The following is a 23,090-nucleotide window of genomic DNA, read 5'->3' on the forward strand; positions in this document are numbered from 1 at the left end:
TTTGGGGCTCCAGTGAGAATTTACAGCAGCAGGATAGTGTTTATGCGATCGTTTCCAATTAACTACAGTGCCCATGTTTATGGTAATGATGGACTGTGTCACCCAGTGCAACTGTGTGGCACATTGATGTGTATTTATTAGACAACAATGGAGCTCTACGGCACAGAGGAAAAATCCCTTGTGAGTTGGATCAGTTCATTCAGGATTTGTTGACATTAATTAACGTATAGAATATCAAGAGCCTTATCCTTGAAATCCCATATAAATTGAACAATCATTCATAAATAATAGCATTGATTTCAATTGGCGTAACAATAATCCACTTTTAAAAGTATTTCCTGAGTTTAAAAAAAAAACACAAACATTATAAATCAATAAATACATTATCTGTAAAAGTAATAATGACATCCCATATTTCAGTGAATTGTTACATTGTGCTTTTGCATCAGAAAGCATGGCAGCTCAAGTCTCTGTGCTGACCTCATTCATGCCCGGGTGTGATTATTTTCCAAATCATTTAATTCTCATAAAAGCATTTAATTAATAAAGCACCCATCCATTTGTGGGTTCCCCTTCATAGTTAGCTGAGCATTATTTCTGAGCGCCACTGAGGCGAATCCCCTTAATTGGGAAGTGTCATAGGAGGCATCTGTAAACAGAAGGTGCAAAATAAATAGCTCCACGTACATTAAGAGCACCCCTTGTCTAATTTCTACTTTCATAGTTGTCACTGCTCCCAGGGGCCAAGTCGATTCTCATTTACTCTCTGTCACTATTAGTGTAGATCCGACACAGATATTCATGCAAGCACCTCAAATGCATTTTGTGAAGGTAGTGTTGTTTAGTTTTGATGATGAATGGATGAGGGGACATGAGCTTGGTTAAGAGCTATGGATCACTGAACTTGTCTACTCTGAGCAGGCTCTTGGCAAAGTTTGATGCATGACCAGTGCTTCAGAAGTCAAAATAGTGCAATACATGTGTACGTGTGTGTGTGTGTGTGTGTGTGTGTGTGTGTGTGTGTGTGTGTGTGTGTAGCATTTTATATAAAAATTATTCAGTATCATGCAGCTTATTTAATTCAGTACATTTTTAAAAAGGGCAAATCAAGCCTCCTCTGAGATAATTTGTCATTTCTTTCTATTTCTTCAATTCCAAAAAATTAAAATGTTTCATCCCATGGGAGACATGTTCATTTCTTTCATTAAAAAAAACTGACTTTAGGACAGAGATACCAGGTTATGACAGCTATTCTTTTGAGAGGAGAACCTTGTGCAGTCGGTCTTGCTTGGTGGTATATTGGATCACGTCTGTCAACTGTTTGTTTGTGTCTGTGGATGCGGGACAGTTGTAAAGTGTAGTCTGCTGACATCTGTCATCATCTTGGTCTCCCTCTGTGATCCTGATGCTGGAAAGACAACAAGCCCTTCATTGCCAACATGTCATGCAGAACCTTAGACACACAAGGCTACTTTTGAAAACTGTCACAGTGTCACAAACACTCAAGACTAAATACATTTTTATGGCACCGGGAAGACTGTCAATCGTACAAATGCAACATCCATTTACAAGTGCTGTCAAGCTTCCCTCAAGAAAATGCACACTACAGTCAAAAGCAAAAGCTGTTGAGATGACAGTTGCAGGTAGAAACGGGGCCTGTAATACTGTGTACATGCAAGTACACAGGAAGTATGACATGATATGACAGCTGTAAGTGCACATCTGAGAGAAAACCGTGTGCTGCAATAAACATATGGCTACTGTTGGCTGCCAATTCAAACCATCAAGCTGTGTCTCACTCACCTGCTGTGGGTGGGTGAAGTGGGCAGGGTGCCCGTGGCCACGGGCTTGGGCATGCCTCTGTGCACTGACATGCAAGTGGCCATTTCCAGGATGGTGATGACGGTTGGCGGGGCGCTGTTGTATTTGTGTGCGTCGTTGAGCCACAGGTATGTTAACAGGAGGCCTGGGGGGCTCAGGACCTCTAGTTGGAGATTTGTGCTGGGTGTGCTTTTTGGGGAGGGTCTTGAACTGTGTGAGGGGGATAACTGGAGGAGGAATTGGTGGGTGCTGATCCCCAACACGTGCCTGTGGACCGGGGTGAAGCAGGGCAGCCTGGGTCTGTTGTTTCCGATTCTGAAATGTTTGAGCCCTCTCGGTGTGGGCCATAAGTGCATCCTGGGTTAGGTTACTGGGATTATGCTGGGCAGAAGAGTTTGGGACTGGAGCAGTGCCTCCTTGGCGAGGTTGATTGGCCCCATTTATAACAGGCTGTGTCTGTTTGCCCAGGCCTTGTGGTGGTGTTTGGATCGGTACTGCTGTGTGTTGCTGGGCCATGTGTGCCTGTGGAAGGTGATTAGGATCAGCCAAAGCTCTTGAATCTGCACCCCGCGGTGCAGTCAGTCCCTGTTGTCTCATGGGTCCTTGTGACACAGCAGAGCGGCCGACAGAGGCCTGCTGGATTACAAGAGTCAGTGCCTGGGGGTTATTGCTGTGTGTGGCTTCCTGCCTCGGGGCGATCTGGCTACCAAGCGAACCTCTGATGTCGCGCTGAGCACTCTGCCTTTGTGTGTGGCCGCTTCTCTGTGTGTGGTTTTCAGCCTCAAGCTGTGTTACACTGCGAGTGTTTGGGCGTCCACGATCAGCTGAACGGCTCGGTGTCTGTCTGTCCACTGATGGTGCATCTTGTCTGGGTGAAGCTCTGCTCCGCGAAGTGGTTTGGTTCCGCGGTCGAGAATTAAATCGGTTTGGGCTTCTACCTTCTCGTATGGGAGGATAGGGAGTGTAGTCTGTAGCGTCAGAGGTGTACTCAGAGGATGTCTGTCCTCTTTGAAGCGTGCCGCTGGGATACGGTGGTGTCCCTCTGAGGAGATCCCATGAGTTTCTATCAGACCTGCGATGAGGCTCTGGCTCCTCTTGGTACGTCTGTGTGTTGGCGTTTCGCTGAGAGGTGTTATTACTGTTAAAGTGTGTGTATCCAGTCGGGATACGTCCAGACCGATCTGAATGGTGATCTGCTTCTATGTGACCACTCGGCCGGACGTCACTAGGATAGGACTGCCCACTTTCCATTCTTGGATGCGATTGCCCTGTATGTTCCGGGTTTTGTTGAGTTTGTGAAGCATTAGTAAGAGGAAATGAGCTGAGATTGAGATGAATGGTGGGCATTTGCGCATTGTTGTTTTGCTGGGCATTTTGTGGCAGCGTGTTAAGGCTGACGTGGACCGCCGGCTGCTGGGCGCCGCCCTGTGCAGCACCAGTCTGTATCACAATGTTAGGATTTTGCTGCTGTGTGTTTGGGGGTGTGTTTGCATTCTGAGCATCAGTCTGCGTGAAAGCAGGGTTGTCAATAGCATTGTGTGGGTATGAATTGCCGTTCTGAGAAGCATCGTGTAGGAGCCCATTTGTGTGGGTACGACCATTGTGTTGGTGTGTGTCGGAGTTGTGCAGCGGCAGTGTCTGTGGGTTGCCACGGCTTTCATGCAGTGCAGTGTATAAGCGGCCAGGGTGGCGTGTGTATGAGTTCAAGTGATATAGGGGAGGATCGGGACCTTGGCCCATATCCCTTGCACCATTAGGTTGTGGATCTGGAGGCTTAATGGGAGCAGATGAAAAACGAGGGGAGGGAGAGAAGAGACGGCAAAGGAAAAATGGAATGAGAGGGTTAATTTGTGAGAAGCCCTTTAGCACTATCACATGGACAAGATCAAGACAAAATCAATGGTTAATCATATGTAAACTTCACTGTGGCTTACTATAGGCCTGGGATTTGGGTTGGTCTTGTGCACAAGCACTGCGGTATTATTTTGTCTCGGTTGTGCTGTAATAATAGAAATAACAAAAAGAAATCACTTTAGTGCAAGACAACACAGTGTGACTCAGCATAATATACAATAAAATAGTGGACAGACTACATGTCCATGATCAGACACACACACAGACTTACCCCTCCTCCTTCGCTTGAGACAGACTATGAGCACGATGAGGAGCACGATGATTAGGATCAGCACCAAACAGCCGATCACAATCCCCACCACTTCCCCTACATTTAGACATACGGCTGAAATAGAAAGAATGGTGTCAAAGGGGGAGAATTCATAAAGATAATGAGTCTGGTGCTCAGACAGACAAGAGGAGGAAAAGAAGAAAAAATGCGACTGAGGAGAGGGGAAGGTTCCAAAAAAGGATGATAAAGTAACAGCAGAGAGAGAAAGAAATGAAAATAAAGGAGGAGAACATTTGTGTGAAAGTCACTGAATGACTTTGCCCACATTCTCACCAGATCAATCTCCCAGGATACTTTCTGTCCCTCTCCTGTCGTGAAGACAGATACAGGGAAAGAGTCCAAAACCAACCGTCATCATTATCAGTCACAGAGAGGTCAGCGCCCACCATAACTCACCTACAATAGCCAAGTTTGTCCCTTGCTGCGACTTGCCTCCAGTGATGGCGTTTGTGGCCGTGCAGACGTACTGGCCGCTCTGATTCGTTGAGAAAGTCTGAAGGCTGAGCACCCCGCTGCCCGGCTGGCTGGGCACGACCGGCTGTCCGTTGTATTGCCATGAGAAGAGGGCAGGGGGCAGCGAATCAGACATGCAGGTGAGTTGCACCGACTGTCCCACCAACACATTCCCTCCCCCAACACAGTTTTTGGCAGTCTCCATGTTCAGCACTGGGGTGTCAGGGCCATCTGGTTTGTTGATGATCAGAGGGCATTGTTATAAGCATCAAACATTTGGTACAACAAGGAAAATCTGTATTCCAAAAAAGCTGCCTATAATGCACAGATGATATATTATGATATATAAGGGTTTATCATTTTGTCCATTTTGGGTTTAAGTGACTTTGTCTGGCTAAAGCATTTTGATGGGCCCTCCTTGATCCGGTCGGCGAATGACTGAGCTAATGAAGGAGCTGTGCACTTTCTGGTTGGATGTTAAATCTAAAATCCCAGTGGCTGCCACCTCTTGCATAAACATGTGTCTCAACAAGTTATATTTACAATGGAACCTGATTGGCAGGCATGGAGCATTGTGCATTCAAAGTCCTGCATAATGAGGAGACACTTTACAGATACGTTACTGCAGCCTGCTGTTCAACTCAGTTTGGTGTCAGTGATTCTACAATGTATCTCCAAATGAAAATAAGTGGGGGTTAGTTGCACATCTAGTGCTATGAGCTTCAATCAGACTGCAGGACTGCAACAGCCCCTGTGATTGTGATATCACAGATTCACGTTACATGAGCAAATCAAAGTCTGGTGTCTGTGATCAACACTTCTGTGGCCACAGGAAGTGGTGACTCAAAATTTGACGTGACTTAGATTTCTATAAGTGCGTACTATTTTGGCATGCATAGCCCCAGCAGATTTTAACAACATCCACTATCTGGTGTGTCCTTTATCTAGGTTAAAAAAAAAACTATGTTTGATGTTAGAGAACAATCATGTGGAGCCAATTTAGTATGCCGTTGGGGGGATTGGACATGTTGGCTATTACGGTGTCACATTAGAATTAAGGATGTGATCAAGACAAAGCTAGAAGCAGTACAACAAGCGTATGGAAGAAATGTCCTGTGCAACCCGGGTGCAATTCAGCACAGTCTGTGTGCAGTGCAATGTAGATAAAGTAGATAAGCTACTGCTGTTTACAGTGGCTACAGCAGATTAGCTGCCACTTGTCTTGATCAGTGCAAACTCACAGTAGACAGTGAGGCTCTGTGTGGCAGTTTGGGCGCTGACAGGGTTGCTGACGGTACATGTGTACACCCCAGTATCACCCCGTATGGCTGGGTTGATGACCAGAGAGCCACCTGAGATGGTGATCCTGGAGTTGGCAATGATGGCTGCGCCTCCTTTGCCCCACTGGACTGTAATATCCGTCCCAGCAGTCCACGTACACACCAGAGACACATTCTTCCTTTCCACCGCCACCGAGGGAACAAACAGACTCACCCCGGCCACTGCATCTACAGGGAGAGTAAAACATGTTTTACCAGAAAAGTTGCAGAATTACCCAGAAAAGGTTTCTAAATGCACTTTTACTGTGGGTATGGAGCATTAGAGTATGCGAGAGCTCACTTCAAAAGCTGGAGTGACAGAACAATAAAAGGGCATCTTTATGTTTCTGTTGAGGATAATTTGTTGTAATCAAAGCAAGTGAGAGCTGAGAAGGGACAGGTTTCAGACAGAGGCACAGATGGTGAATAACGGGGCAGACGGTGTGAGTGGTAGCCGAGATGCCTTTTGGCGGGCAGCCTAAGTTAAATAATTGGAGAGGGAGAAGAGGGGGCGTGCGGACGGAGGAGGCTGTGACTAAGAGAGAACTGCAGCAGCAACAGCAAACAAACAAAAACATTCGAGCAGCCACCACATAGCTCTAATCACTTGCATTTTTGCAGACTTTCCGCTTGCCTGTGATTCAGCGAGGCATTTTATATTTCAGGATTTCAGCTTCTACTCATTATCAGAGTAAGTTATGAGTGAGTACGTAGGAGGCTGAGAGTCGTGCTCAAGGACACGGATGTTCCATGACATGAACTAGCTGCTGTGAGTTTGGAGGATGTGACCTTTCAGTAATAATAGACTAGTGCCTCGAACAATTTGGTCACCCTGACACCCTATTAGCGCTGCTGGTAAGAGGAATGAGAAAGACCCAGTGTGGGTTGATGACTGAAAATAAAGAGAGACACCCAGCTGTTCAGGCTTCATTACAGTACTGGATGTAAATGAAAGCAAATACTGGATGTACTGTATGTAAATGTAACGCTACTCGTGTAGACGGCTACAATATCAAAACTCTAAGAGCGTGAGCGCTGCATATCAAATGGGTTTTATTAGCATAAAGCCCTGAGCCAGTAGCTTCATCCCCTCCTCCTTTTTCATTCATTTTACCTCGCCTACTATGGGTCACTAATTTCATTACACCTCCCAGACTAATTCTCTTACTCCCCAAATCCTCCCATGTCTCTCTTTACTCCCTTCTGTTCCTCCTTAACATTATCGCTTCCCTTAAAACCATCCTCTACCACACACTTCACCACCACCTCTCCCACCCTCTTCTTCTTGTTCTTCTTGTTCTTCTTATTCTTCTTCTCTCTTAAGTGAACTCACAGGCACACTTCTTTATCTCTTACCAAACACGCTCAGCTGTATCGATCTGGAGTTAGCGGCCAGGCCTGTTGTAGCAGTGGGGGTCACCACCACCGTGTAGTTCCCTGCATCTTGGAGCCGGGCTCCTCCAATTTGGAGCTGGGTGGCCGTGATGGTGACCCTGTCCTGGAACTGGGTCCCCGGGTTAACAGTTGTGGCTCCTCCGGTCCACAAACCCACAGTGACTCCTTGGTACTGCCATTGCATGGACAAAACCTGGGGCACTGTCAGCACCGTGAACACTATCTGAGTACCAGTTTGAACCAGCACCGGGTCTGTCTGGAACTGGATCTGCACCGGGCTCTGAGCCAGCACACTGGCAGAGAGGAGGACTGGACAGAAAATAACCGAAGTGGAAAGTAATTAGGTACATGTATACATTCAAGTGCTATAGTACAATTTTGAGTTATCTACCGTATATACTTTACTTAAGTATTTCCATTGTATTACTGTTACTTTATACTTCTACTCAACCATGTTTCAGAGGGAAATACTGTATTTTATACTCTGACAGACAGGTTACTATTTATACTTTGCTAATTAAGATTTAACATTAAAAACATAAAATTAGCATACAAAATACAATGTATTGTTAAAAACCAGTGTCCCCCAAACTTCTTGGCTTGTTTTTTGCTTGATTAAAAGAACAGTGTGAAGTCGGAGACCCTTTTTACATTCTCAATGAGTTGTCAAATTGTTATATCATGAATAATACATTGATGATCACGACCCCTCAGATTTATCTTGTGACCTTTTAGAGGGGGCCCGACAACTAGATTGGGCACCACAGGATTAAACTACCTAACTGTGTATTTAAAGTAGTTTAATTGGCTTCACATTAGACAGCTACAACAGTAAAATGCTGCTTACACACATTCATGCATCAGTATTGACAATGTAATAATTTCATACTGTATGTAATAATCCGTTACAGAGGCAATTTTTCTGCAGAACGAGTACTTATTTTTGATTCTTTATAGACATTATGCTGATAATACTTCTGTACTTTTTCAATGCTGGACTTTTACTTGTAAAGTATTTTTAAATCAATGTATTGGTACTTTTACTTCAGCAAAGGATCGGAATGCTTCTTTCACCACTGCAGAGAACAAAATCTATAGATACACACAGACTGGGCTCAGGGGGTAAAAACCTATTAGCAAGGTACACACTCTATTCTCCCTCGTAGATTTCACCCCATGTTTTTTGGATTTTAAGTGATCCTAAGCTAAACATCTATTTTGTGTTTTTGTTAGCCTGACTTAACATAAGCCGTGTTGAAACCATATTTGCTGTCTCTCTTCTCAAGAATCAGGCAATTTTTCAAAAACAATGTTGTAAAGAATCGTTGATTTTACAGGCATTAAACTGTTGTATGCCGTTTGTCCATTTGTTGTCTGTATGTGAGTGAAGATGGGACAAAAAAACGGTGTTTTTGTATTTGGCTGCCAGTCCTTTCCCCTTGTTTGTGTTGGTATTACAGATTCAAGCGGAATTTTCAATGCCCTTTTACGGGCATATGAAGCTACCACGCAAGAATGCTCTGGCCAACGAATTACAGTGAAACAAATCAATATGGACCTGATCAGTCTCGCTGGACTGCCTTTACACGATTTTCACAGGAAAGCAAAGTATAAAATGACAAGAGCCAACAGTGAGATGGATTGCGTTCAGGTTCCCACACTGAGTTGTTAAAGACATCAGAAAGTGTTTTGGTACCTGACTAAAAATACCACTGGCCTTGTTGCTCTTTCAGTAGAGACAGAAAGATAAAGAGTCATGAGTCAGAAGAGAGAAACACCCATGAGTAATACAGCACAGTGATGCCTTCATGTACTGTTGGATTGTTTAAGAGCAATTCAAATAAGGTGTATGTATGACTGTAAGAGTCATGTTTAATAAGTTAATGTATAACTATAATTACTATAACTTATAAAATGATTTAGTTGCAAATATGTATGTTGAATGAACAATGGCCCAGGAGTCATGCCAACAGCTGTAGTAACATTGAACTGATGATAAACCACAGAGATTAACTGGTAGGTGGGTCTAATGGTTCTAACAATGTATTTGTTCCATACTAACCGCTGCTCCTGAAAATGTAAAACATTGTGCAACAAAGGACATTTGTCAGAGACACGTCCACCAAACCGCAGGCGTTTAGAATAGACTGGTGCAGGTTAAATTACTATTTTGTAATATCAATTGCAGATGAACAGCTGCAAAATTAATATTTAATAATATGAAAATGTTGCTGATCCTTACTTTAATTATTATCTTTCATGCCTGAACGACCGCCCTTAGTTAATGAACATATTAAAATATAATTTACATTCCTAGTGCTAATTTACTGTGCAGCACAAACACCTAAAGTAGATCATTTTTATGCATCCAACCCTGTATTAAACCAGGGTAGGAAGTAACGATCTAATTTTGGATAGGAAAAATGATACCACAATAGATACACTACTCATTTGTTACACGGTATGCAAGATCGTCAATGAAGTCTTTAAAAACTGCTCACAAATACATTTCTTCAGGGGAAATTTCCAGCAGCTGGGCACTGTGTTTGTTACTCAAACAGGAATAAATAGTGCATCTGTTGGGGACTATTTTCATCTGCGGTGTAATACATATTTGCTCATGTGTTTATTAATTGTTTTTGGACCGCAGTGAATGTCCATGGCACAGAGGAATAAGAATTATTAGGCTTTAGATACACAGACAGCACTTGCTAGTAGGATGAAATCATTGTTGGTTTTGGTTTGGTTTTCTTTTCATGGGATTTATTAATAATAATTAAAACAGAACAGCACCAGTTTTATTTTTAGAGTGTGCATCCTATGTCACTGACAAGACTACTTTTCATATCTATGTAGTATATCTATGTATTATACTGATTAAACAAACATTCTCTTGAAAGAGTAAAATTTTGTGTTATCTTGATTGTAGCATATTTATGTAATTCTGTTATTTACTTAATTATGTTGTAACAAAGTAGTTATGCATGCCCTGTGATTTGTGCCATTAAAAGCAGGCCGACTAGGATTGAAAAATAATAATAAGACCCACATATTTTCATTAACAATAGCCAAGTATCGGTATTGGCAGTTGGCCTATTGTTCCTGCATGAGCAACAACCTCATCACAACTGTATTTAAAAACTGCAGTACAGCCCATCCCAAATTACAAATTACCAAATGGCATACAAACAGGCCTCAAGAAACAATGACCTCCAAGTCATTCAAAATTACCAAAAGAAATCAGTTCTACGAGCCTGAAAGGAGCCCATGAAGGCATCATGGCTCAGTAGTCAGTGCACAGACGGGAATGCAGCCGCCCAGGTTTAAGGCGAGCTTTTTGCTTGAAATGTAATTGTTTTATATACGTGTTTAGAATACCACATCTGCCCCTCCCTCGCCTGTTTTTTTCCCCACAGAACAAGACAACCGATACTCTTCTTTAGAGACGTTTGTGAGCTTGTTTGAACCATTGGAACGTCACTGTCGGAGCAGGAGGAGAAGAAACTGTGAGTGCAGTTTGTTTACCTGCCAGCGACAGACTGATAAGGAGCAACGGTTGTCTCATGTCTTCAGTCAGGCAGGTCTGCAGAGAGATGGAACTGTTTAATGTACAAACTATTTTTTATATGAGGATTTTAAACAAGTTTATTATTAACCAACTTTCTCCAATAAAGGCTCCTACACATTATTACTGTGCTATAACATTATGCTAATAAATTCTGATTATAGCCTAGCCTACCTGACAAAAACAAACATTTAGCCTAACATTCTCTCCTGAGCAGTAATAAGACTAGTAAACTGTATGAAACTTACCAAAGTATTTTCCCTCTGCCTTCATGTTTAAGCTGAAAAAAAGGATCCGTGTCGGTTTGTGCTCGCTAACAAATGAGGCTACTTCCTGTTTCTCCACTATTACCTGTCAAGGTAACTATTACCTGTTCTCTTAAAGAGCCCGCAGCCTGCGATATGGCTGCAATCTGGAGACGAGAGGTGTTTTGTATTTATTTATTTTTTTAAGCTTATTTTTTTGGCACTTTTCCCTTTTTTCGAAAGGGGGAGAGAGATGGGGGTTGACACGCAGCAAAGGGCAGCAGCAGCAGGTCAGATTCGAACCCTGTGCCGCTGCAGGACTCACCCTGCGTTCATGCCACCTCGGAATAACAGGCACCGCCCCAGTGGTTACGTTGTTTTTCCGACTGGTAGCGTTCACATGGTCGGGAATGCGTGCTCTTCTTCTTCTGTTATATTGGCGTTTGGCATAAGAACTTTTTGCATTACTGCCACCAACGGTTGGCCGTAGCCGAGAGCGTCAGGTGTGTGAAAACATGGAGGCCACAATAACAAAAGATTTGCTGCTGTTTTCTTATGCGAGCATCCAAACAGCACATCGACAGGTGTTTGTTTGTGTTATCTGCAGGACAACCAACGGGAAAGGACACGGATAATGTGTTTTTTTTTTTTATACGTGGGCCTATTTATGAACAATTTGAAACATATTATGTCTGTGTATGTTTCTTGGAAGAGGCATTTGTCCACAATAAACAGTTTATTGTAATTAAAATATGTTCAGTGAACCGAAGTTGCCTCCATCAAACGTCAATTGTCAACAACGCGTCACCAACTGGGAAACTCGGGTATTACAATCCAGCCCGAGTTTCCGACCCCGAATGGTGACGTTTTCACTCGGAAAAACGTTTTTCCGATGTCCATGAACGCAGGGTCAGCCAACATGGGGCAAACGCCCTTACTGGGTGAGCTAGAGGCCACCCCCAGATGTTACAATTTAACATAAAAACATATGATGAACTTTACAAAACAAAGATTAAACTGGCATTTTCTCTGCAGAACAAGTACTTTTTTAAGTACACGTTGCTGATAATACTTTTTTGTGTGTAGGGTTTTAAATGAATACATTTTAATGGAGTATTTTTACATTGTTGCATTACTTTTGCTTAAGTAAAGTTTCTAAATCCTTAAATTCAGAGCATTTTAATACTACTACTACTACTTTATATAGTGTTGGTGCATTTTTTTTATCAATGCAGTGTCATATCTGTAATAAAATGTAATCTGTAAATTAAATTACAAGTATAATAATATAAAATAGCATTAAACATAAATAAGTACCTCAATGGAGTACAGTACTTGAACACATGTGCCTTGATTCTTTCCATTACTCCACCTACACAATGATAACACTATAGTAAGTATCAAAGAGCAAATACCATATCATAAACAAAGGTATAAGATATATTAATGTAGTGGATTTAAACTTGAAATATTAATGAAATTCAAATTGATGAGACACAATGTCACACTGATAGCAGGTATGCAGGGACCAGATTACTTTCAGAGAATATCATTTTTTCCACTTACTCAACATGGTCATTTTCTTTTAGATTTTTAATGATTGAAGGTCATTTTTCTTTGTTCTGGTTACAGTGTTAGGATCTGATGAAGTGGTTGATTAAGCTATTACAATTGTTTGCTTAATTGGCTCACATGTGCAATGCTATTTAAGGCAAAACCAGACACAAATTATTTTGCAAATGGAAACAGCATGAAAAAGAGGCTAAAGTGGGAGCCAAGTATTGATATTTTCAGCTGATGTATTAGTGCCACCCACTGGTTAATTCCAGCTAACCGCACATCTCTGTAGTCAAAGAACTCAGTGGGAGCCACAGCTGTGATTCCCATGATTATTCATAAACCCGCCTCTGCAAATACAAATGGATTTATAATCAGTTTTAAATCACTCGTTACATCTGTGCCCCAGGATGCGTTTCATGAAGTGAGAAACTGCAGAGCTAACCCCTGAATAAGTGATGTCATTATGTTTCACCGCTCTAGTAGTGTAAAAGAGGACTGTAGCTGACAAAAACATCTCATCTCTGTTAGGTTTGAATGGTGAACAGAACCCAAATGCAGACAGAACGCAGAGCCAGGAGTGTGAATTAACAGGGTTTATTTAAAGTACTCAATTATCGAGCCCAGGTTTCCAGGGTGGAGAACAGGTCCGGTGGTTTCCGGGAAGGAGCAGGTCCGTCAGAGGAAGACAGTTGGCCGGCGAGTGGTGGGGTCCAGTGGTGGTTGTCTGGTCCGGTGAATGGCAGGAGTGAAGCGGTAGCAGGAGTCAGGTTCCAATGGCAGCTGAGGCACAAGACAAAGGATCAGGACAGGCAAACATACAAATGACTAAACTGGTAGCAAGGGTTGTCAGGAGCGAGACTGAAGGGCCATTCCCATTGTACGCGCAAACGGCAGCGCTGCGCTATGAAACCCATTATTGTCAATGGCTTGCGCGCGCTAGAACTGGTCTGCCGCTGCACTGAGCAAAGCAAAATGCCGCTTGTGCTGCGCTTTGCTGGCCGCTCTTGCGCGTGCCGCGGTCAAAGTTGAACCATGTTGAACTTTAACGTGCAAGAGCGGCCGCGGTGCGCTGTGACGTGTCTGAATAAAAAGAAAAAAAGTAAACACCGAACACACGTGGATCCACAAACGGAACAAGGCTTTCTTTTGTTTCAAAGACAGAAACATCGTTTCCACCAAATCACTACTGTGTATCCTACACAATGTCGCATGTAGCCTACTGCGTGTCTGATGTAACATCTGTATTACGTAATCTTGTTTGGTCAGAGGATTTTTTTCTGAAAGTTCTTGCAACCAGCTGAGGTTTAAATTCTGATTTATATGTGTTACAAAGGCCAGAATTTGAACTTTAATGTGACTCATATTGTCTATGAAGCAGACTTTGCATTTCGTTTTTTCTCCAATTTCACCGAGACTGAATATTCCCAGTGGAACAAAGTTAAAATGATTGGCATTTCCCCTTTATGTGTTTGAAGGTGTTTATCAGTTGCCTGCAAGAGACAATTATTGAAAAATAAATAAGAATAGAGTAATTCATGTATTAACTCCGCTTTACATTCCAAAGCCAGGGAAATGTATTATGTCTGCAGGGCAAATAGTGTGCATGCTGGATAAGAAGCCTGCAGTACAAAGCCCATTTCATAATGAGTTTCAACATTGTCACTGGTTTCCTTTTAAAAGAATACCACTGCATTTTATCTCCGTTTACAAACAGTGCAACAACAAGGGTGTGGAAATCAAAATTGAAACATGTTGTATTGTTATTGGGAGCATGTGCTTGGACACAGGTCAGAGAAGGCGGAGCAGGTTGTTGGTTTTACAATGGAAAGTTAACTTTACCGTACAGGAAGTGGGTGAGTCGGGGAGGGGAGAAATCTGCCTACGTGACTCACTGACTGGACCTGACAGGCAGAGGACAAGCAGTGCAGAAAGGGGAAGAAAGTCCTGAGACGTTTAGCTTCTTGTAGATCTAGGAAGTGGCATCACTAAAGAGGATATTGCTCGCAATGTGATAGCAACTGCTTTGAAGACATTGTTTTGTTCTGGGCCATAAATCTACCTGCACAGTGAATTGCGCTGTACCTTAACCTCTGAGAAAGTGAAGTGGAGGAGCTCTGGCTCGACTGCGTTTTTTGTCTTAATTTTGGAGAGGTAGGTGAATCCCACTCTGGGGCCTTTTGATGTGGATGACTTCAAGGTAAACAGAAAAGGGAATTCCAGGTTATATTTAATGCATTCAGGTTGGGTTGGGTTCCTGCACGGCTATCACTGCTCCCTCTCTGTGTGTTTTGTTGTAGCAGCTGTGCTTGAGGGGTTCAATTTAGTTTTGGCAGTAGACCCGTCCCTATATAGTTCCAAGTTGTGCTTTTATTGGAGTCTGCAATGCCAATACTGTTGTTCTTTGGGTATTTCACAAATAAATTAAGGAAGAAAGAACACCCCTAACATTTGGAATACATTCTTCTAAAAGAGGGACATGCTGCTTTAATTGTTTTTTTGCTCTCATTTTAATTTCACATTTTTTCTGAGGTGGTGTTGTTATTCTTGCTGCAGTGGCACCCCTGCTGCACAAGTGCAGAGGAAATGGCAGACTGTTGCTGAGGTCATGGACAAATTCCTCTCTCTGTGTTCTCTGTCTACATCAGTAGGTGTTATGGATCGACAGTATTTCCTGAGCTGGAAAGTTGCCCTGCTGCTTCTCCACTTGAGTAAGGCTTTTTGTTGTAACCCATCATCCGTCTGATTTCTGTTTTAAAAACCTGTTTGAAACTGCAGGAAGAAAAACTGAATATTTCCGGCATTGCAAACTGACATAAATGCAAAATAACTCTTGTAATCTGCCTTTTTCATTAATGCCGCACTTGCATTATTTACATCTCCTTCATCGTTTGTCTATCAAGTTAAGACGTGTGATTAATACTCCATGTGGTGAATGCACAGAGGCGTACCAGGTCCACTGCTGTTTTGACACCGATTTTAAGATATTGATGTGGTTTGATGAATATCACATTACGCATGGCTGTCATGCGCTATAAATCATCGCTTGACATTGTTTGAAAGAAAGCAGCCATACATATTCAAGTACTTGCTGAGGACGGGGATGAAGTATCATGCCATTGTTTGTTTTATTAGCTTACCGTTCTGCCCAAACAATGCAAACCCTCCAAAAGCCAAAAGGTCAAAACTGACGAACACGAAACCCTGTGGACCATTACTGGTGTGATATGAATAGAAATACAAACTGTATGAGGCATGTAAGCACCATTCTAAAGCAGTAACAAATGGTCCGATCTCTGTCCTCAGTGCCATGTGGGCTCCAGTGTATGTCAGTGCACATCCTCAATAAGGAGCCTGTGCATGTAATGCCAGACTCCAGTCTGGTGCTGAAAGCTCGGATCGAGCAGGGACCCCTGGAAGAGGTCTCTGTGGTAACGTGGGAGAGGGAGCCCGAAACTGGACTCTCCACCGAGAGAGTGACACTGGCCACGTGCACTGGCAGAAGCCAGAAGTGTGCTGGTACGAGTCCAAATGTCCACGTGAACGTGGCGCAGCAGGAGACGGCACTTCAGATTAATGGATACAGCGGAGTGGACGGCGCCGTGTACACTGTGACTGTGACGGATCACAAAGGGGCCAAGACCAGTGCACAATGCATCGTCAGGACATATGGTACAGTATGATACGCAGCATGTGAGGGAATTCATTGTGAAGTCTTAAGTTAATGTTATAGATATTGCTGAAACAATTAGTCAATTCGCCGATAAGTCAATTGACCGAAAACTAATCAACATTTTTAATAATCCATTAATGGTTATGAGTACCTTGATTTTTTTTAATTAACGCATACAGTCACTTTATTACACTATCAAGTGAAGCATGTCCCATTCTGTAGTGGAAGTCCAGGAATGTCTTTTTCCCAACAATTCTGTCTACAAGAACTCCGTAACAAATCTATGACATGTATAACACGGCCCTGAATTGGGAGGCATCATTTGTGAAAGGGGCGCCTTCAGGCTAAAATGGGAAGTGATGTGATCTTTAAGTAGTCTCGCATTGTCAGACCTATCTCCAAAGTGCTGTTTCAGCACTGCAGTATGGTCTAGCTACACCGCTGATCTATTTCGGTGATAGGGGAAAAAGCTCTGGCTTGTTTGTATTTCTTTAAACCAATCACAAATGTCTTGGGCGGCGCTAAGCCCCGGATGCACGAAGGTGCCCTTCGCCAAATAGATAGCGGAGACAGCGGTGAGCAGGACTACTCTTCATCAATTGAAACTGATCAACATTTGAAGGTTCCAGCAAACCTTCTGCAATTAGAAGATTTGCAAGTAGGTTTTTTTTTTGTCGACAAAACCATCTCACCTCAAGGTCCATTTAGTAGTTTTCAATCATATTATATAATCTTTATTAACAGATAATTGAAAGCATTTTTTTATCTATGTTGGCTGAAAAGTTGAGTTTCGAAGGAACAACACTGGAAACAACATTCCCTGTTGAATCCCTTTGGCTTTTTTGACAGTTTTTCAGACAAAATAAATCATTCAAAGACCACAACATGGGCTATGTGAAACTTGCATTTGCATTTGTCCTTATTTTCGGATACTTTATAGACTGAACAATTGCTTCATTGCAAAAAAATAAGCCGATAGATGAATGAATAATGACAACAATCTTTAATTGCAGCCCTAATTATAGATTACTGTGTCCTCCACAATAGGCAAGAAAAAGGTTATACGTTTTGAAAAGCCTACAGAGGTAGTTCACGTAGACATGTGGTCTTAAAAAAAAATAAAAACTCTGGACATGAGTGATAGTGTTTACGCCAACAATTACCAACGTTTTAATTAATGAATGTGTTTTAATTCAACACCAGCATTGTTTCTTTCTGATTGTGTCTCATTTAATCATGAAACACTTGAAATTAAATTTGCCTGTGGGCTTTGCTGGCTGGGTCTTCCTTTTGTTTCTGTGCTTCTAGATGATTCCGGTCTTGTCTTAGCTTTATAGCTTTCTGTCAAAGCCTCTATGCTTTTACTCTCATCTGTCTGCTCTAACAGTATCAATTCATCAGCTCCACTCTTCTCTACATCTGCTCTCTCAGCTTCCAGGGCTTTCCATCATTCCATACTCCGACATTACGCCAGTCTCATTATTGTCTCTGAAACTGAGCCAGTTTCTCCTGACTGCATTAAACGTCTCTCATGATTCTTTGTCTTAGACGTCCTTGGACAGCCATGTGCCATTATTCTTATTTCTTAACAGAGAGATGCCCACGGCTCCTTTTTCTAATCCGGTTTGGAGTTTTTACCTCCATCCTTGTCACCTCTTTTCATCCTTATCCTCTCCTTCTCTCATCTGTCTCTACAGAGGCAGTGCACCACGTCTCAGTCAGCATCAACGTGTCCCACTCCATGCTGGTTTGTGGCGAGGCCTGGGGGACAGACCCCCACTTCAGCTGGCTCCATGAAAGAGTCGCCATCACAGAGACTGTGGGAAGAGTCTCCAAAGATGGAACGACATTGTTTGTGACCAAGACTCCCATCTGTGGCCACTTCACCTGCATGGTCAGCAACAAGCTAGGTCACAGTTCGGCCACCTACACTGCAGGTACCAGTTGACAACATATCGTTTCTCTGTTCTTCTATAAGAATCGATTCTTAGAAATGCACAGCTAGAGTACAGTTTGTAATAGCAAAGTCAATTTATTCACCTTACTTAAAGCTGCACTAAGCAATATTTTTATTAGCAATTATTAACAATGAAAACAAATATTAACTATAATAGGAAAGGCCTCACTTGTAGTGACAAACCCAGAACTTTTTTTAGATTCTCTCAGCTCTACAAAGCATATTTCCGCTCATTGTTTTGGTTTTACAGCCCACAGCATTACTGTTTTGGTTCACAGAGTCATATTAGCATTGTTTCCAGTTTTCAGGAAACAAAGCTCTGAAAAAAAAAAAAAAACCTCTGTACACGACCTGTCAAACTCCAAATGACAGACACACAAAGGTAACAGCTAGCTGGTGAACATAGTGATGTGTTTAGCAGTTGAAGAGAAATATATTTCCCTCAGGAGTTGGTGGAGAATGATAATGTTGCTCCGTGTCTGCTGGATGTGTAAATAGGAAAAGTTTGCCATATCAACATTTTAAATGTGATAATAAGTCAATGTTGTGTACAGCTTGTTGAAAATGCTCCCAAATACAATTGTGAAGTAGTTACTTTACTTGAGCATTTCTTTTTTATGCTACGTTGACTCCACTAAATTCCAGAATTAAAATCAGGCTTTTTGCTCCACTACATTAACGTGACAGCTTATAAAATAGATGCATATCACGCATTGTCATGGATTAAACTAACCAGCTGTATCTGAAGTAGTAGAAATTACTCAATTTTGCCCGAGTTACAAAATGACAAATACTGCATACTAGGGGTGTGACGAGACGCTTACTCCACGAGACGAGACACATCACGAGATTGGGTTCACGAGAACGAGACGAGACGAGAATTTTTTTTTTTAAAGAAATCCTCAATGATGAAATATATGAATGGAAAATAGTTTTTTTATTCAACTGAAAAATCACAAAATGCAAAACAATTTAGGTGCCTTTTGAAATCAACTATTAATGATGAATGTTATTTAACTTTTTTTTTACTATTTTAATGAATCATATGCAGTAAAGGACATGCAAACACTGCAAAATGTTTTGTATAAAATCTACCAACTGGCTTCTGCCCTGTGAAATCTAACTCCTTTCCACAAATCGAACATAAAAAAATAAACAGTATAAATAAAATAAATGTGTAAACAACAGAAAATGTTTAAATGCAAACGGTAAGTGTATCAATAACCAAAGTACTGCTCTCTCAAAACTACAAGTGCAAACAGAAACAATTTTTTTCTATAAGATAAACTACACAGAACAGCCTAAGATATGGTCATGTTATTTTTCAAGAATATAAGCATGTCGACTATTTCTGGCAGCAGTTGAGACCTTTGGGCAGTAACTATGTCTCCTGCAGTAGAAAAACACACTCACTTGGAACTGAGGTAGCAGGGATGGAAAGGTATGCTTTGGCAAGTGGAGACAGCAAAGGATATTTAGGAGTTGCCGAAATCCGACATTTTCCACCACAGAAAATGGCCTCATATCAGCTGCAATGAAAACGCCTATGTCCCTCGTTATTGCCGTGGCTCTTGCACTTACCGGTGGCAGAGATGCAAAGGCTTTTAGAGTTGTTTGGCCTTTTAATGTTTTCGTCGCGGGTGCTGTAGTTGGTAGAGAGCTGTGGTGGTGCTGTAAGTGTTTTTGCATAGTGCTCGTGTTAGCCGCGGTATACGGCATTTTTTTCTTACAATATTTACATATTGTGTTCGTCTTGTCTGTCACTCTTTCGCCGTTTATTATTTCTGCAGGAAAACCAAAATGTTTGCACACAAATGATTTAAAAGTGGCAGGGGGATCTTCAATAGTAATTTCACGCTCCATCACGCTGACATAACATCGCCTCACGAGACAACTTTTCACCTCGACGAGAAGTCTCGTCACGTTTTAATCTCGCGAGATCTCGTTTTACGAGATCTCGTCACACCCTTACTGCATACACCTTAAAATATCAGTAATAATGATCTGCAGTAATATAAAAAATATAACAATGTAACCCTAATGTGATGTTCTCCAATGATGCCCAATTACTACTTAATAAGATTAAGTAAATTTTATTTTTAGTAAAATATTTCAATGCAAGACTTTGACTTGTAAAGTCTTTCACACTGCTGTATTGCTCCTTTTACTTACATAAAAAATAGCTGAATATTAGGGGTTGGAATCTTCACTGGCCTCACAATTCAATTGGATTACGATTATCCTGTCAACGGTTCGAATCAATTCAATATCCCGATGCGTCACCCCCTCACTATTATTATATATCGCTACACATGGTTTTCATCGACAAATTCAAGCAGTCAGATATATATCAACTCCCCTTTTGATTGTATCTGCTCTTTAAAAAAGACACTTCCTGAATGTAGCGGAGTCTGAACACAGCAGACAAAGGGCAAAAACTAAAAAAGCAGCGGCCGGAAAATCAACAAGTAACCTCATCAGGCAATAATCGATAATGGTCTGTCACTGCATCGATGCAGAATCGTCTAGGTCCGCATCGCGATGCATCGATGCAATGATTCATTTTCAACAACCCCCAAGATTACGTTTGTTACAATTGTTTAATGCTTATTTGTCTAAGCTAGTTGATTGGATGAGAAGGCGTCTGTGCCTATAGACATCTTATTTAACATCAGCTCCCTGTGTTGTGTCATGGATATTCACAAATCAGACTTCTTTATACTGTGCCTTGTGTCTATCTCGAGCCGTGTCCTGATTGCACTTTGTTCGTGTGTGTTGTATCACCGGTGGTGTTTCAGTGATAAAGGATTTTCCACAGTGCGATCAATAAATCACTACCGTCACTACTGCTGCTACCACTGTTACTAAACAGGCGAGACAAATGCAATTCTTCGTATCTGCCAAGAGGCGTGATGATCCAAAGACAGGATAGGATTCCTCCTGTTAGCGGTTGCTCTTCCAGTCAGTTTCGTGACAGTACAGACTTGTTGCAAGGGAGCCATGTCAGATGATGTCGCCCTTCTTATCTGGTGTCTTTTTTTCCTGGCTGACAGCACCGTGTGAGACAGAGGGCAGAGGGACAACTGCGGCTGTAGTGTGTTCCCTCCTCCTGCTGCTGTTTGGAGGAGTGCTGGTATATCTGCTGTGGAGGTACAGTGATGCACACAGACACTGGCGGCCACAGACACAAATCTCATTTCAGGCTGTGATAATAAAGCCATACACTGAGAGGAAAATTAGACACTGGTAGGAACTGTAAAGGGCAAAGAAGAATTAAGGGTACAAGATGAAAACATGAAAATGCTACACAGTTAGCAATAGCATCCTAAGTGACACACATGAGGGGTGACAGTCCAGGCTGTGTCTTCTGACAAAAGCATTGTCATGTTTACTGGAGCCAGGGTTCATGATGTCACTGCTGTTTGATTTAACTTGGACACTTTGTTTCTTTTCAGGCGACACAGATATAGTAACAAAGGAGAGAGGCTGCACGAACATTTGGATGACACCATCTAAACGGGGAAAAAAAGGTCCAAGATACACTTCTGTTAATCAGAGAGGAGAACAGGAAATTGACTGGACTTGTGAGGCTGGAACTTCCTGTCCTGTGAGCAGTATGACCTTACACTGCATTGGAACAATGTGGCCAGTGAACTGCTCACTGGCAAATAAATTGATATTCAGCTTGAAGTGCCAGCAATGTCTTTACACTGCCTCCTGTTGGGCTGCACCTGACACTGTATTTCATAAAGTAATTATCTTGTATCAGCTGTGCATTGTATAGAAATGTACCATCAAATGTTACCTTCATAATAAAATCCCTTCGACGAATGTGACAAAACTGATTCAGCAGATATTTTGCTTTGAAAATAATTTTGACAGGACTTAACTTTTTCATAAGGTGAAAGGTTGAAGTTGTGTTTTCTATTATCCTTTTTTCTCATCTACTATTACAGTAGATGTTGGATTAGTTTGATGTGTATCTATGAAATACTCTTTAAACAAAGGTTGACGACAGGCTTTGGCAATTATGATGTGATTATGTGAAAACAGTATTGGACAACAAATTCAATGATAGGAATTAAAAATCAGAAAAAAAAGATGAGATATCAGCAAGAGTTAGAGCATATTGTAAAAAATGAATTAGTACAGTAACAAGGCAAATGGATTCTTAAAAGTATCTTGACTAACTGTCAAATTAGTCACATTGTCCCTCATGCCGGGAAGAAACAGAGTTTCAGCGGTGAAAGATATCAAGTCCCCAAGCAGTCCTAAAATGTAGAAAGTACAGCACAGTAATTCATCTCGTAAACATACACAAGTGCACAAGAGTAAAGATAAAAAAAAAAAAAGAGTCTGTATTTGTTTTGTATCTCTTGGGATGCCGGTGAATATAACCAACTCTGTATCACCCAGTAATAGACAGCAACATGTATAAGGCACATGAAAGTATACAAAACACCTGCAAGAATAGAAATATAGAACTGGAATTGGATTATTTATTGGAGAACATTTCTTGGTGTTTGGGTCATTTTCTTTCCAGCTCTATAATAATACTTTTGGTGGATCTTTGCATGTAATAGAAATCAATTGTTGCCTATTTGGTCCTAAAATACGCCTTGATTTGTTTGATGGTTTAAGCTGAATATGTTCCCAGTGTGGATACAACTTCAGTGATTTAAAGTGTCTCCTAGGATCCCTGTTCATTTTTTTTTTTAAAGTGTTCTTGGTGTTTATCCAGAAACGGCAGGTTGTGTGTGAAAGATAACACTCACACTGAATACACAATCATCTACACATCCGCAACATAAAAAAATGAACCCTCTAACCTCCAGCAGTGTTATGGCTGTGCGGATCTACATCGGACCACATGGAGGAAACGGGACCAGAGGAACCAGAGGTGAAATGCAGGACAAGTTA

General features: G+C 41.8%; 2 protein-coding genes across 7 annotated transcripts; one reads left to right on the top strand and one right to left on the bottom strand.

The window, feature by feature from the left end:
• Nucleotides 1–773: 773 nt before the first annotated feature.
• Nucleotides 774–11,198, bottom strand: si:dkeyp-97a10.3 (uncharacterized). Its single transcript, XM_028581235.1, has 9 exons — nt 10,987–11,198; nt 10,699–10,756; nt 7,135–7,482; nt 5,701–5,967; nt 4,403–4,690; nt 3,947–4,060; nt 3,756–3,820; nt 1,804–3,594; nt 774–1,408 (listed from the first exon to the last, which is right to left on the bottom strand). The coding sequence occupies exons 2-9, from the start codon at nt 10,736–10,738 to the stop codon at nt 1,379–1,381; spliced, it is 2,943 nt and encodes a 980-aa protein (XP_028437036.1). The 5' UTR covers nt 10,739–10,756; nt 10,987–11,198; the 3' UTR covers nt 774–1,378.
• si:dkeyp-97a10.2 (uncharacterized) lies at nt 10,482–22,005 on the top strand. Of its 6 annotated transcripts, none has more exons than XM_028581241.1 (6): nt 10,482–10,754; nt 15,189–15,251; nt 15,847–16,212; nt 17,911–18,150; nt 21,224–21,320; nt 21,626–22,005. In XM_028581241.1, the coding sequence occupies exons 2-6, from the start codon at nt 15,197–15,199 to the stop codon at nt 21,684–21,686; spliced, it is 819 nt and encodes a 272-aa protein (XP_028437042.1). In that variant the 5' UTR covers nt 10,482–10,754; nt 15,189–15,196; the 3' UTR covers nt 21,687–22,005. The 6 variants fall into 6 exon arrangements, with proteins under 6 accessions (XP_028437042.1, XP_028437043.1, XP_028437037.1 ...); XM_028581236.1 differs by lacking the exon at nt 10,482–10,754 and adding an exon at nt 14,183–14,694 and having other exon boundaries at nt 15,073–15,251; XM_028581238.1 differs by lacking the exon at nt 10,482–10,754 and adding an exon at nt 14,183–14,694 and having other exon boundaries at nt 15,097–15,251.
• The last annotated feature ends 1,085 nt before the right edge of the window (nt 22,006–23,090 follow it).

Source organism: Perca flavescens, chromosome 6, assembly GCF_004354835.1.
Source record: "Perca flavescens isolate YP-PL-M2 chromosome 6, PFLA_1.0, whole genome shotgun sequence".
In the NCBI taxonomy this organism is placed as follows: Eukaryota; Metazoa; Chordata; class Actinopteri; order Perciformes; family Percidae; genus Perca; species Perca flavescens.

Bases quoted from the DNA above. Each gene is read 5' to 3' on its own strand.
- si:dkeyp-97a10.3 (XM_028581235.1), bottom strand. From the start codon at position 10,738: ATGAGACAACCGTTGCTCCTTATCAGTCTGTCGCTGGCAG. The intron at 5,968-7,134 runs GTAAGAGATAAA...CTCTCCCTGTAG, and splicing joins GATACAGCTGAGCGTGTTTG to ATGCAGTGGCCGGGGTGAGT. The intron at 3,821-3,946 runs GTAAGTCTGTGT...CTATTATTACAG, and splicing joins TCTCAAGCGAAGGAGGAGGG to CACAACCGAGACAAAATAAT.
- si:dkeyp-97a10.2 (XM_028581236.1), top strand. From the start codon at position 15,149: ATGGACAAATTCCTCTCTCTGTGTTCTCTGTCTACATCAGTAGGTGTT. The intron at 15,252-15,846 runs GTAAGGCTTTTT...CTCTGTCCTCAG, and splicing joins CCTGCTGCTTCTCCACTTGA to TGCCATGTGGGCTCCAGTGT. The intron at 21,321-21,625 runs GTACAGTGATGC...GTTTCTTTTCAG, and splicing joins CTGGTATATCTGCTGTGGAG to GCGACACAGATATAGTAACA.